Source organism: Pan troglodytes, chromosome 1 (genome assembly GCF_028858775.2).
Source record: "Pan troglodytes isolate AG18354 chromosome 1, NHGRI_mPanTro3-v2.0_pri, whole genome shotgun sequence".
In the NCBI taxonomy this organism is placed as follows: Eukaryota; Metazoa; Chordata; class Mammalia; order Primates; family Hominidae; genus Pan; species Pan troglodytes.
The window spans coordinates 136,636,495-136,651,030 of record NC_072398.2 but is presented as its reverse complement, the minus strand read 5'-3'; the positions used below and the strand labels follow the sequence as shown (position 1 = coordinate 136,651,030).

At 44.5% G+C, this 14,536-nt stretch overlaps 1 protein-coding gene across 2 annotated transcripts; it reads right to left on the bottom strand.

The window, feature by feature from the left end:
- Positions 1-821: 821 nt before the first annotated feature.
- F3 (coagulation factor III, tissue factor) lies at positions 822-13,351 on the bottom strand. Of its 2 annotated transcripts, XM_001156450.7 has the most exons (6): positions 13,068-13,351; positions 11,788-11,899; positions 7,495-7,694; positions 4,620-4,798; positions 3,851-4,010; positions 822-2,109 (listed from the first exon to the last, which is right to left on the bottom strand). In XM_001156450.7, exons 1-6 carry the CDS (start codon positions 13,165-13,167, stop codon positions 1,973-1,975), a joined length of 888 nt encoding a protein of 295 aa, XP_001156450.2. In that variant the 5' UTR covers positions 13,168-13,351; the 3' UTR covers positions 822-1,972. The 2 variants fall into 2 exon arrangements, with proteins under 2 accessions (XP_001156450.2, XP_001156332.2); XM_001156332.5 differs by lacking the exon at positions 3,851-4,010 and having other exon boundaries at positions 1,594-2,109; positions 13,068-13,335.
- Positions 13,352-14,536: the final 1,185 nt, after the last annotated feature.

Sequence of the window (14,536 nt, the reverse complement as noted above, 5' to 3'; positions counted from 1 at the left end):
AACCTTTTTCATCTCTAGTTAGAATCCTCTTTTACTACAGTTGAGAGAATAAGGCTGTTTTGCATTTGAATGGAGAACTACATTCTAGAGATAATAAAGCCAACTCAACTCAGCCATGACTGACTGAGTCCACTGTGCAGTCACCCTCAAGAGCTGTAAACCATGAGCTAGGCCCAGTCCCTGCCCTCCAAGAGCTCTCAACCTAGCTTGCTTTTAATGGACTCTAGAGATCTCATTCCACTTATATCTCTCCCTATCCTATATTGTCCTTTTACCTAATTTTGTTTCAATACAATCATCCCAAGAATGTTTCTTTTTTTCTCATCTCCAATTAGTCAAACTACTGCCAATGGGAAGAAATCTCTCCAAGTCTGCAGTAGACAGCATTATCTTTTCTCTTCCCTGTAAGACGACATCCCTGCCCCCTGTCATGTGCCTTGCGGTGACTCCAGTAGACAAAGTATTGTCAGGCTTGGTCACTTGCTTGGGACAGTAGCATGTGAACAGAAGTGACAATGGGCACGTACAGAGCAGAAGTGTAGGAGATGGGCTTAAAGCTTGAAGCTGTGGTTGCCGGTTTCTACCAGTTTTTTGTTTTTCCCTCTGCCCTGATCTAATTAGGGGCTTCTCCATTGGTTTGCATCCTAGAATGTGAAAACATTGAGAAGAAGTGCAGTCAGGCTACAGTCACCAAAATGTATTATAAGTGAAAAAGATACGTTGTTGTAAGCCACTGACAATTTTACAGTCATTTACTGTGGTAGAGCTAATACAAACACCAAACTGTACATAAATAATAAATGGAAGATAGATAGAATAAGTACAACAGTAACAATTCCCAGTCACCTTTATTTATATAAAAGTATATTAAATAAATTATCTCAATATATACAAATAGAACAATATTACCTACATAAATAGAAAATCCCCATATAGAAAACCTTTTTAAAAAATTATATATACAATGTCAACCATAGAAGCTTTAAGTACCTTAAATCATAAACTCTGTAGTTTGTATAGTAGTCTTATAAAAATATAGTTAGCTCTCAAATGTTTAATGCCACTTAAGTCAGTTAAAGTGCAGATCGTAAAGCATATTAGGAAGGTGCCCAGAATACCAATGTCTCCTGCACTTAACACATTAATACAAAGTTTGCCAATTGTTTTGAATTTCCAAATGTATTCCTGAAAAAAAAAAGAACCTAAACACTATATTATAGACATGTGTTAGAAAAGTCCTAGAAATGCACCCAATTTCCTTCCATTTTACTTTCCTACATGGATTGAAGTCAGCCCCTCAAAAGCTTTTCGGCTGGGCATGGTGGTTCACGCCCATAATACTAGCACTTTGGGAGGCCAAGGTGGGTGGATCACCTGAGGTCAGGAATTCAAGACCAGCCTGGCCAAGATGGTGAAACCCCATCTCTACTAAAAAATACAAAAATTAGCTTGGCGTGGTAGTGCGCACCTGTAATCCCAGCTACTCGGGAGGCTGAGGCAGAGAATTGCTTGAACCCGGGAGGCGGAGGGTGCAGTGAGCCAAGATCGTGCTACTGCACCCCAGCCTGGGCAACAGAGCAAGACTCCGTCTCAAAAAAAATAAAAAAAAGCTTTTCAAAAGTCCACCCAGGATTTTTAAAGACATTTTCCCATTTGTTTTTGCTTGGACGACCTGGTTACTCCTTGAGTGCGGAATATATAATCTAAAGCATGTTATGTGCAAAAGGTGCCATAGTGTTAAAAATTAAAACTTGGAATTGGTTGTAGTACCATTCGTTACATTTCAAAGTGACTAATGCTGATGTCAAAACCAGAATGCTAATGGTAATAACAGGTCATATCAAGAGCTTTTTTGAACTCCAGGGTCTTCATGCTCCGAAATACTCATTTGCGTTTCCATGTATTCTATCCTCTTCAAAGTTCTCGGTCACAGTGCAATATAGCATTTGCAGTAGCTCCAACAGTGCTTCCTTTATGAAACATTCAGTGGGGAGTTCTCCTTCCAGCTCTGCCCCACTCCTGCCTTTCTACACTTGTGTAGAGATATAGCCAGGATGATGACAAGGATGATGACCACAAATACCACAGCTCCAATGATGTAGAATATTTCTGAAAAATAAAGGGCATCTAGTCAACTTGGAGAGCTCAAATCCCATTTATCCGTGGACAAAATTGACGGCATAACCCCAAATTACACCATCCTATTTTTGTGCAATTTGACTTTCTTCCACTCTTTCCACCACACTTAGATTAGGAAAGAATTTGTCAAACCCTGAATGTTTCAGAGTAATTGACAATGGCTAAACACATTTAATGGGCATTTAATAAACTGAATAATGCACAGTCCAGAAAAGATATGTAGTTGGAGGTAAGAACAATGGCTGGAAAGAAGTGCCTAAAAACGATGCTGAGATTGATGGCAATGATTATAACAGAAGGTGAACCCTAAGTGCAAAGTGGGAGATCCAAAGTGCTACCAGGATTTGGGTGAAGAAGAGATAGTAACTAGTTGGTGCAGTAGCAAGGCCTTCTGGTGGAAGTGGCGTTTGAAATGCCTCTCCAAGATAGAGAAGGGCCAGGGAAGCAGAGAAGTGTGTGTGCACAAAAGGAGAGGCAGTGGAATTAGAGCTAGGCTTTAGGACAATGACTGAAGGCTGTGGGTAGGATGGCTCAGAGGGGTGCAGGACCAGAGGTAAAGAGAAACCTCTCCTGTCAGTGGCAATAAACAGGAGAGAACAGTTTATTTAAAGTGTTTTAAAATGTTCAAATATCATCTTCACATGGAGCTAAGCCATCATTTCTTTCTTCGTTGTTTCTTTTTTTTTTTTTTTGAGATGGAATCTCGCTCTGTCACCCAGGCTGGAGTACAGTGGTCCAATCTCAGCTCACTTCAGCCTCCGCCTCCCAGGTTCAAGCAATTCTCCTGCCTCAACCTCCCGAGTAGCTGGGACTACAGACACGTGCAACCACACCCAGCTACTTTTTGTATTTTGAGTAGAGATGGGCTTTTACCATGTTGGCCAGGCTGGTCCCAAACTCCTGACCTCAAGTGATTTGCCTGCCTGGGCCTCCCAAAGTGCTGGGACTACAGGCGTGAGCCACCACACCCAGCGTAAGCCATCGTTTATATCCCCTGACTCTTTTCTTCACTGGAAGTACTCAGAATACTTTCCCTGTAAGGCATGGAGCGAGACACACAGGCTTGCAGCTTCCTGCAAGAGTCTGAAGGCCCACAGCACTTCCGGTTAGGGACCGTTCCTCGCACCATGTGCCTGAGCTCCCAACATATGTACATGCATGTACACACACGTGTCCGCCATATACACACATGCATGCATGTGGGTATATCTGATATACTCAATCCCTTCCCTTGATGGGTTAGACTCTATAGCCTCTGTGGCAACAGCCCACAGTGGGTACTCACAAATGTCTACTGTGTCCTGCTGCAGCTGGTCCAGAAGCCACCCCCAGAATTAGAATTTAAGCATGAAAAAATGCCCAGGGAAATCTGTGACTTGTTGCTAAATCCTAAACACAGTTTGTGTATCCAGTGCTCAGCAGAGGGCTTAGCACATGACAGGTGCTCAAGAAAACACCTGCTAATACAAGGGCACAATCAACACAGAAACATTTCTAAATGTCCAAAATCTTGTTTGTACCAAAGCAAAATCAAAACCAAAAGCAAAATCAAAACCAAAACAAACAAATAACAACAAAAAACCTCTAGGCAGTTTGTTTTCCTGAATATTTAACCAAGGAAGTATATCCCAGCCCTGAGGGTGGAGCTACTCCTCCAGAAGTCACCCATAGCACCCATACCCCCAGGCAAATGGCTGGCAGAGCCACTCACCTCTGAATTCCCCTTTCTCGTGGCCCATACACTCGACCGGGCTGTCTGTACTCTTCCGGTTAACTGTTCGGGAGGGAATCACTGCTTGAACACTGAAACAGTAGTTTTCTCCTTTATCCACATCAATCAAAAACTCATTAGTGTTTGTTTTGGCTGTTTTCTGTAAAAAGATAGAGTTCTTAATTCATCTGGGCTCTGAGTCAATTCTTTCCCCTTTATTAAGTCACTGTGGAAGTAAAAACCTAGGTTCTAAGCAAAGCCTACAAGAACATAGCTGACACATGAAGGATTAGAAGTGACTTCGCTAATCAGTTTCCCTTGATCACTGCTAAAAATGCCTTTTCCAAGACTGAGAAGATCCAATTTAGGCATATTGAACCCTATTGAGCCCCTTTAGAAGATATCTGCAGTAAAAGAAAAAGGAAGGGAGTATTATGCATTGAACCAAAAACAAATTTTGTGCCTGGGATCCTCAATAGAGGGAGAAATGTGAGCGTGGTGGGACCTTTAGAGATGACCTGATCCAGCCGGTTGGCTGAGGAACCTGGGTCTCCGAGGGGGCCCTGCCCAGAGTCACAAGGTAGTGCAGAGTCACAGGTAGGACCAGGCCTATTGTCCACCCCTCCCCACAGTGGGCGCTCCCCCTTCTACTCCATCACCTTCTCAACAACTCTGTTCTGCTATTTTTGAATTGGGGAAGAAATGGGCTGTAAAACCCAAGTATTCACAATTTAAAACAGGTCATAAAAACAAATTAAAAAATGCTCACCTTTCCCGAACTTGAAGATTTCCAATAATAAAGTGTATAAATTAAGTCCTTGCCAAAAACATCCCGGAGGCTTAGGAAAGTGTTGTTCCTTCTGACTAAAGTCCGTTCATCTTCTACGGTCACATTCACTTTTGTTCCCACTTGTTCAAAACTCTGAATTGTTGGCTGTCCGAGGTTTGCTGAAACAAAGGAAATGAGCTTGGTTGGAACCAAAGAATTCTGTACAAAGTCAAATCCTGTTTTGTTATCACAATTGACAACTTAATTATCTCTCATATAAAACATGTGCATAGAACCAGCTCCCTGAAAGAAGCAGGCGTGGCAGCCTGGAGCTGAATCCTAAGACATTCTGTGGTAGTGCTGGCCCAAGGGGAAGACAATGGAGCCTCAGATGTCATTTTAAGTTTTCTAGTAGTCACATTAGAAAAAGTAAAAAGGAACAGGTGAAATTAATTTTAATAATATATTTTATTTAACCAAAGACAGTTGACCCCTGAACAACATGGGTTTGAACTCTGTGGATCCACTTGTATGCAAATTTTTTAGAATAAAAGTTACACCAAGTGTGCCTGCCTCCTACTTCCTCCATCTTTTCTCCTGCCGTGGCCCCTGCTCTTCCTCCTCCTCCTCCTCCTCAGCCTACTCAACATGAAGATGACGAGGATGAACACCTTTATGATGATCCACTTCCACTTTATCAATAGTAAATATATTTTCTCTTCCTTATAATTCTTTCTCTTCCTTCCTTCCTTCTTTCTTTTCTTTTCTTTTTTTTCTTTCTTTCCCTTTCTTTTTTAGACAGAGTCTCGCTCTGTCACCCAGGCCGGAGTGCAGTGGCGCAATCTCAGTTCACTGCAACCTCCTCCACCTGGGTTGAAGTGATTCTCCTGCCTCAGCCTCCCAAGTAGCTGGGATTACAGGCACCCACAACCACGCCTGGCTAATTTTTGTATTTTTAGTAGAGATGGGGTTTCACCATGTTGGCCAGGCTGGTCTTGAACTCCTGACCTCAAGTGATCCACCCGCCTTAGCATCCCAAAGTGCTGAGATTACAGGCATGAGCCACCATGCCCAGCCTCTTTTCCTTATAATTTTCTTAATAACATTTTCTTTCCTCTAGCTTACTTTATTGTAAGAATACAGTATATAATACACGCAACATGAAAAATGTGTGTTAATTGACTGTTTATCTTATTGGTAAGGCTCCAGTCAACAGTCAACCGATAGGTAGGCTATTAGTAGTTAAGTTTTTGGGGAGTCAAGTTATACTCGGATTTTCAACTGCACAGGGAGTCGGTGCCTCTCAGCCATGCATTGCTTGAGTCAACTGCATATATCTGGAATATAATCATTTTAAAGTGTAATCAATATAAAAAAGTTTTGGGATATTCTACACTTCTTAAATTCCAGTGTGTACTTTATACTTAGAGCATTAGCCATATTTCAAGTGGTCAACAGCCACATGTGGCTAGTGACTACTATACTGAACAGGGTGGTAGCATAAACTACGATATTTTAGGTTCAAAAATATGTAGGGCTGTGAGAAAGCCCAGGAAATGTCCCTGGTACCTCGAGAAGCCGGATTTAACCACTGGGTCTCTGCAATGGCTCAATTATCTCATGTGCTTTGGTTAAATGACAGGAAAACAAACATCAATTCACAGGCCAAATATGTGTGTGCACATGCAAAACAAACACATAAAATATCTTCTATCTTGCACCAACAAAGGATTTGAAGTAGCTTACAAAAAAACTCAAGAACTATTAATATAAAAGAGAATCATGAGGATGCCATTAATTAGGGGGGAAATGAATGTCAACCATGCCACAGTCACCAGAGGGGGTGCTGACGCTGCTACATTCTTGCCTGGTGCCACAAAAGACACAAGCAGAAGCACCTGGGGGTCTGGAGGTTCTTGCAAATGGGGGCTCTGGGAAGGCAGCCACATTCACCTGGGGTCAGGCCCCCTATTTCAACCCTCAAAGTAGATACCAGAGGAGGATGGTTGGTTGGTTGTCCGTCCACCCCTTCTCTTCACCATTCCTACCTTGAGAAACTGTTCTCTCTCGCTGGGCCTAACACTCACACAACACCTTCATTCTAACCAGCTGGCCTTACAGGAGAAGCTAATTTCACTCTACTCAATGTGCTACATGCATTTATCTAAAATGCCTAGCTCAGAGCCACAGTTGCGGCAAAAGAATAAATCTCCTACTTGACAGGAATTCTCTTCATTCTTTTACTGGCTCCTAGGGCCAGCTTACAGGGGCAAAGGCTGAGGAGGAAAGTACTCCACCTTTCCAAAACCAGAACGAGGGTGACAGGCAGATGGCTGGGCAGGTGCTGGCACATCACGGAACTCAAATCATGGCCAACTGATTAGAAAAGGTCAGCATAATTAGGCCAATTATGGGCTCAGAGGGAAACCATGGACTTTCCTCATTGATTTATGACCATTTGGGAAAAATCCTCAACTGGGATTTTTGGTGTGATAACGGGACAGAAAAATCAGGATACATGATATATATATAGGGAAAAGCTAAAACCCCGGCCTTGGTGGATTTCCTATCCCTACCCCCTTCCCTGGCCCGCCCTCTCCCAACACACATTCAGCCGGTTACTGAGGACAGTAACAGGGTCTGGGGACAGACTGGGGGAGAAAGTTACTTGATGACACTGTCATCAGCTCCAAAGTTCACATTCTGTGAACCTCCTACCACATCTGGAATGTGTGAAGAGGGCTGTGATACATACCAGTTTCTGAGAAAAAAAGAATAAATATTTTTAATTTCGTAGCCCCTAAAGGCACAAGATCACGAGAATGTTCAGACATTTCTAACAAGAATGAACGGTATTACAGCCCAAGCCACTTACTCTCCAGGTAAGGTGTGAACTCTGGGGAGTTCTCATACAGAGGCTCCCCAGCAGAACCGGTGCTCTCCACATTCCCTGCCGGGTAGGAGAAGACCCGTGCCAAGTACATCTGCTTCACATCCTTCACAATCTCGTCGGTGAGGTCACACTCTGTGTCTGTTGTGTAAAAGCATTTGGTTTTCCAATCTCCTGACTTAGTGCTAAAGAAAGAAAAGAAGGAAGAAACATAAATGGAATGTTACAATTTGCACCCAACAAGATAGACTGCTTCCTGGCTGTGGTGTTCTGTGCTAACATCAGGAGCCCTACAATCAACCCTAATGATGCAGTCACTGTGCTGAGCACTTTGCTTTTTTTTAAACATTGTTTTGTAGAGATGGGGTCTTGCTATGTTGCCCAGGCTGATCCTTCTGCTTCGGCCTCCCAAAGTGCTGAATGTACAGGTGTGAGCCATCATACCTAGCAACACTGAGCACTTGGGATGCATGTTTGAGTCCTCATAGCAACCCAGGGGATGGCTCTGTAATTTGCCTTGTTTTTACAAATAAGGCTACTGAGACAAAGTGAGATTGGGTGACTAGCTCAAAATCACACAGCTGGACTTTGAACCAGACAGCTATTTGACTCTTGGATCTGTACTCAACCATTTTGTTAAATATCTTTCTTTTAGAATGTAGACGCTCTCTGTCAGGGTAACAGGAGAGAAAGGGCAGTTTTCCATCAAGATGAGGCAACTGAGACAAAGTGAGGTTGTTTACTATAGTCTACTTATTATAGTTGTTTGTTATATAATGTTCTATATTCTATGTAGAATAGAGTGTATATAGTGAGTCTACATAATAACATGTTATACATATATTCTCTCATGACCACTATTAATAATATTATTAATCATTCATTGACTCCACTATATGCCAGGTATTCTGCTGGGCCCTTTACTCATGTTACTTCATTTGATATAATCCTTCCAAGAAGGTGTTGGATCTTTCTTATCCATGAGGACATTGAAGCTCACAGGCACTAAGCAACTTGCAGAAGGTCACATATCTAACGAGTGGCAGAGCTGGGTCTGTTTGCCCCATTATACTACATGCCTCCCTTCCTTTGCAAGATGTGAATCCATCCCAACAAAGATTACAGAATAACAGTACAGGTAGTATCTGTCTAATAAAGTCTGAGACTAAAAAGCTAAAGACAGATCTTTCTTTTGTGAGACGTCATTGAAGGGGAAATGATTTAAAGGACTTCTACTGACAATGAAATTCTTCTAAATAACCAAAATAATAAATAGGTGAAGCGTCACTGCAACTTGATTCACACACTTCTGTCCCATGGAAAGTGACAGTTATGCTGCTCTTCCCTTTGGCATTACTGACTGCCAGAGCCAGACCCCATCGTTCAAGGCCAGGTCCCAACTCCACCTGCTCCAGGAATCTCCAGATCTCCCTGCTGGGCATTTACATCTCCCTCCCCTGTTCCCCAGCATGAGTTTCTCCATGATGCTGTTAATATGAACACAGTCTGCCTGGTACGAGGGCTGCATGCCCTTGTGTGCCCCCATTAAGCAGCAGGGCTATAGGGTCTCGCTGACTATTAGATGGTTTGCATTTACAGGTTGAATTAATACATAATCTCAGGGAAAACGAGGCACCACATGGATTCCATTGTCTAAATTCACACATAAAAGCCACAAATATATTTTCTTTCAAAATCTGAACTAAGTAACCAGGCCAAAAGGATTTGGGTAAACACATTCTTTATCCTAAAGTGCACAAACTAAGATTGATACTGAAATATTTTGGTTTCTATTTATTTAATTTTATGTGATAAAAGTAGAGAGGCTATTTTGTTCCCGAATGACCAAAATGTGTTTTATTTTATCATTTCCATTTCAAAAAGTGAATGAGACTATGCTGTTTCCTTTTTATCAGTACAGCAAATAGTTGTTCAGATAACAGGAGAAAGTCTCCTAGGGCTTTCTATGTAACATAGAGATACAGTATTTGGTTCCTCCCAGCTCACAGCAGGGACCACATACTCTATAGCAAAATTTAGCACAAGGATTTATACAGTACCATGGTAAGTAGTAAAACTGTATAAACAGGTAATGAAGGGACAATTCTGTAGAAAATCCCTCTGAATGCCATTAATAGCATTAACACTTTAAAAGCTTCCAAGGTTCCTCCAGGCATTGCAAAACCCTCTGATTTGGAATTTTGAGTTAACTAAAAAATTCAGCCACTAATTTGGTTGCAGGTTGTTTTCCAGAAGCTTTGTAAATTCAGCTTTAGAATTCAGAACATTTCCATGGAATGAATATCACCGGTGACGGTTTGTGCTAAGGCTTAAGCCAATAACATTTCCCAACCACCACTGAAAACTGTTAGCAAAGGTGAAAAATGCAGTTGGAGCTCCAAGTAGGGGCTTCTGCACAGCAGTAGTGTCCTGCGGCTGGAGCCAGGCTGCAGTAGTGAGAGCAGTCGGGAGGGAAGAGGGGCAGCTGCTTAAGATGCTAACTGTAGGGAGGGAAAACAGGCAGAGAGGAAGGCCAACTGAGGAGATGCAGTGGGCAAGACTTTCCTTCTTCCTCCCGCTTTGGAGCCTCCCATCAGACTGTGGCAGAGCCACCTGAGGGGTGGTGGTGTGTGGATACTGGGTAGACTTTGGTTCCAGACCTGACATGGGCACTCACCATCAGTGTAGTCATGAATAAATCCCTCACTTCTCAGAGCAACAGTTTCCTCAACTGTAAAATGACTGCTCTGGTCCTTTTTAACCAGGAATCTCATTTATTCCTGGGGTGGGCAGGAGAAGAGTGCACACCTCAGGCAAAGGCTGATGGAAAAGCTCCCAGGCCCTCCAGTACAGCAGCAAGAGATTGTTCAGTCCATGGGACCACCCTGAGTCGGCTGGCATTCCCCAAGCTGTAGCCCTGCGTTCTGTTGTTTGCAGATCAGGAGCTGTGCTCATTTAAATAACAGCGGCCTTATAAAGTTCAAGAACTTACAGTTAACAAAGGCTTATGTTTAAAAAACAGATGAATCATAAATATATTCCCATGTGTCCCTCAAATATTAGATTGAATATATTTAGGAGGTAAGCATTCCTCCCAAAATCTAATTTTTACCATATGGAAGTAAAATGTTTACTAAGGTAAACTTCAGGCCTGTATCAGAGAAATTACTTACTAATTCTCAATTGGTGAAATCTGAATTGACAAGTTTGACCAGAACTGTAATCATTATTTCAGGTTATGAAATTCCTTCATCTTTCTCTCCCCCCACCCCCATACATATCCACACATGCATGCACGTATGCATGCAAGTTCTCCTTGCTGGTTTGGCAACTGCTGTCATGAAGTTCATTTTGAAAAACAAGAACATTCACTTAAAAGATGCATCGTTATCTAGAAGTTGCATTCCTAATGCTGTAAAAGGCCTGGCACAAGCTGAAACAAAACAGAACAGCAAAATACCTTTTGTTTTAGCTGGTGCTACTTTTGTACTTTTATGTAATTAGCATTAAAATAATTTCCACAGCAGCTATTCTCTATTTCATAAGATCTCTACCAAGCCTCCTAGAACATTTCAAAAACCAAAAACTCGCCAAGAATATGGTGAAAACCATCAAGGAAGACATAACCTTTAGATTGAACATGCTGAATTATCGCCTCCTGGGGACAGCTGCCAGTCAGAGTTGAGGCACCAAGAAGCAGAGCCACCCCAGACCCAGAGGGTGCAGACAGCAGAGTATTTCTGCTCTGCCAGGCTCAGTGAGTCACGCATTTGGCCTCCTCCACTAAGATCATGTATTCTACCAGATTTCGATTCATGGAGTCCAAAGATGAATGAATCAAACACTGCTTAAGGGCAATGTATACATTGGGATTCCTCCCCACCTCTTCCCTAAGGTGTTAGACATTGTTCACAGTCTAGACAGCAACAGAAAAAGACATCAATGTTTAGAAGAGATTAATTAATCTATCATGACCCAAAGCACACTTCAGTGCCTACTCAAGATGGTTCATCTCTCCACAGTTTATACTCCACTTAGGAACTCTCCCATCATTTCCAAAAACAATTAAAACAATTAAAATGTTCTATCATTTTAAGGTCTGGAAATGTTGCAGGCCTAATAGAGTATGACATCGGCCAGCGAATTGCCAAGAATCCCTTCTTCTTCGTCATCTGTTAAATAATTTCATCCAGTAATCAGCTTTAAAGACATTCTTGTTCAGCATAGGAGAGTAGAAACATCAAAGACCTTAATTTTCTTTTTCTGTACCCAGCTTACCTTATTTGAACAGTGTAGACTTGATTGATGGGTTTGGGTTCCCACTCCAAAATTGTCTTGAAATTAGTTGATTTCCAAGTTAAATTATATGCTGCCACAGTATTTGTAGTGCCTTTAAACAACAGAGAAACAGCTATTATTACATGCACTTCAGAGCACTCGAATGTATTGATGTATAAAACTCCTTCCCACCTGACATCACCATAAACCTCACTTTTTATTTTTCAACCACAAAAGCTTCATTAGTGAATTATCAAGAGAAAAAGAATCTTCAAATTTTTTCTAGACCTAGAATTTCTTCATGACAAGATTCACCTTGTAATCCCAGGACACCGGCAAGGATCTTGACATTTTCGTTTGAAATTATTCATGGGCAAAGCCTTGTTATAACTTGACCGGGAAGAGCCCAGAGCCATCAGTGTGCCAGTCCAGGACTCAGCTCAGGAAGAGTCAGGTTCAGCCCGCCAGGAAGGGTTTTCAGTAAGTTACGGAAAAAGGCAAATCCCACACGTGTGACAAGAGTTAGGACTGCATACAAATGAAAAAAGCCAAACTTCACTTTTTCCACTTTTATCTGAAACGTCGCTACACTGAAACTTCCACAGAGACCCACGGGGACGTGTGGCCTGTCACACCGTCGGCTGTATTGGATCAGGATTATTTATTATGAAGGTCTGCTTTGCCAGTACGCAGCAGGTCCCAGTCTCTACGCCGTCCCGAACACCTCGTAGAAATACGGGGCATGCACAACGTTGTACCTGCTCCAATCTAAGCAGCAATCCAGCCCTTTTGGATTGCCTCTACCCAAACCTAGAACAAAGATGGCCAGGAAAAGACCAGGGACGCTCTTTATTAAGGGAAGATGCACATATAATGAAAGATAATATCCAAACCTCTGCACGCCAACATGTGCAGATGCAGGCACAAGTCCTATCATATTGAAGGTCGCAACCCACTGGGAAGCCCTTTCCCCAGAGTTAAAGCGGGAGCCAAAAGTCCGCTTATGCAACAACAGCCCAATTACTCGGACACCCCGAACAAAACTCTCCAGCGGAAGGGGCAGCGGGGTCTGGGGCGCCAACTCCCTCCCTGCAACTCCCGCCGGCGCCCGAGGGACTCGGTTCATTCAAGCCGGGCTGGGTGAGCGCAGCCGAGTCCCGTAGGCGCGGGGGACAACATGGGCGCCCCGGGGAACCAGGGCGAGCCCGCTGCCAGCCAGGACTGTCGCCTCCCTCCTGCGTGTGGCGCGCCCCGGGCTTCCAGGGGCTGGTGCCACTCACCTGAAGCGCCGGCCACCTGGGCGAAGACCCAGCCGAGCAGGAGCGTCCGAGCGACGGCGGTATCGCGGCGCGGGACCCGGGGCCAGGCAGGGGTCTCCATGTCTACCAGTTGGCGGCGAAATCGAGCGGGTTCCGTGGCGCCCGGGGGGCTGGGGAGATTGGGCTGAAGGCGCCCTGGGCCGGCCAGAGGGAGTGTGAGGGGGTGCGGGGAGCTCGCAGTCTTGGGGAGCCGGTGCCCCGCGCGCTATAAAGGGCCGGCGGCGCGCTCTCCCGCGCCTCTGCCCGCCCCCGGCGCCCGCCCCCGCCGCTCCTCCCGACTCCCCGCCCCCGGCCCGGGTCACTTGCCGTCGCGGTGGGCGGCCCCCGGCGAGTCCACACCCCTGCCCCGCCTCCTCCCGGTAGGAAACTCCGGGACCCTGCAAGGGATGACTCACCCCAGTGATTCAACCGCGCCACCGAGCGCGGAGCTTCCCTGGAGGACGCAGGCGGGTCTAGTTGCCCGGGTCCCCCAAGGCCCCCGGATTCACCCAGGCCCGCGACTCCGACGTGCAGCTTAGGTGGGTTGCAGGTCTATGGCAGGAAAGGGAGGGCGCCTTGGAAGAATTCTTCCCTTCCATTTGGTGATAAAGTGGGAGAGGCGGCATTTACAACATTTAATAGAAAGCACGGGCTCTGGGCTCCCCTCGGGCAGCGGAGGGCATTTCCCGGATGCTTTGCCCACCTGGGGCAGAAGCTCGGGACCTGCAGCGAAGTAAACGTGTGGCTGTGAGCAGGGCCCTCTCCCAGCCACGGTGGCTTCTTCTACCCCACGAAGGTCGAGAATACCTGGCCTGCCCACCGCGCGGGGCCCTTAGCGGGTCGAACAGGAGAAAGGTGGTGCGAATGCCGGTGTCAGCCACGGTGTGACCGGCTCGGCTCACAGGTCTGAGGGTCAGTTGGCTCAGGCATCGCCCGGTACGACCAGAGATAGTGACTGAGGAAGAGCAGCCTCACATCTGGCAGTTTGCCTCTGGGAGAATTCCAGCGTGACATCTGCAGCTCTGTGGTTCCAGAAAGGATGGTTCCCACATTGAAGAAGACATCTGTGGGACTGAGTTCCACCGAAATGCAGAGGAACCAAAAATGAAAATGAAAAATGTAACCAGAGTTGTGTGCCACTAGTCTTAAGCTTTGGTTTTTCTAAATTATTTTCTGGCTTCTCCTTCTGGGCTTTGCTGTAAACTTGCCAAGCATGAGAACAACTCTTCATCTATTGAGTGGCATTTTAAGCCATCCTGTCAAAGTATCTCCTGTCATTTTTATTATTATTACTCTATATTGCCTGCAAGACACGACTGGAGAATTCTTAGTGTAAGAATTGTTTGTTTCCTCTCTCCTTCTTTCCCACGTTTTCCCAGGGAAGTCAGTCTTGCATTTTAATGCATACTATATACATATTTCATATAGCTTACTGAACCACTTGTTTTAAC

Coding starts and splice junctions, on each gene's coding strand:
- F3 (XM_001156450.7), bottom strand. CDS start 13,167: ATGGAGACCCCTGCCTGGCCCCGGGTCCCGCGCCGCGATACCGCCGTC. Junction 4,799..7,494: donor GTTCACACCTTACCTGGAGA/GTAAGTGGCTTG, acceptor CCTTTGTTTCAG/CAAACCTCGGACAGCCAACA. Junction 2,110..3,850: donor CGAGAAAGGGGAATTCAGAG/GTGAGTGGCTCT, acceptor TTTATTTTTCAG/AAATATTCTACATCATTGGA.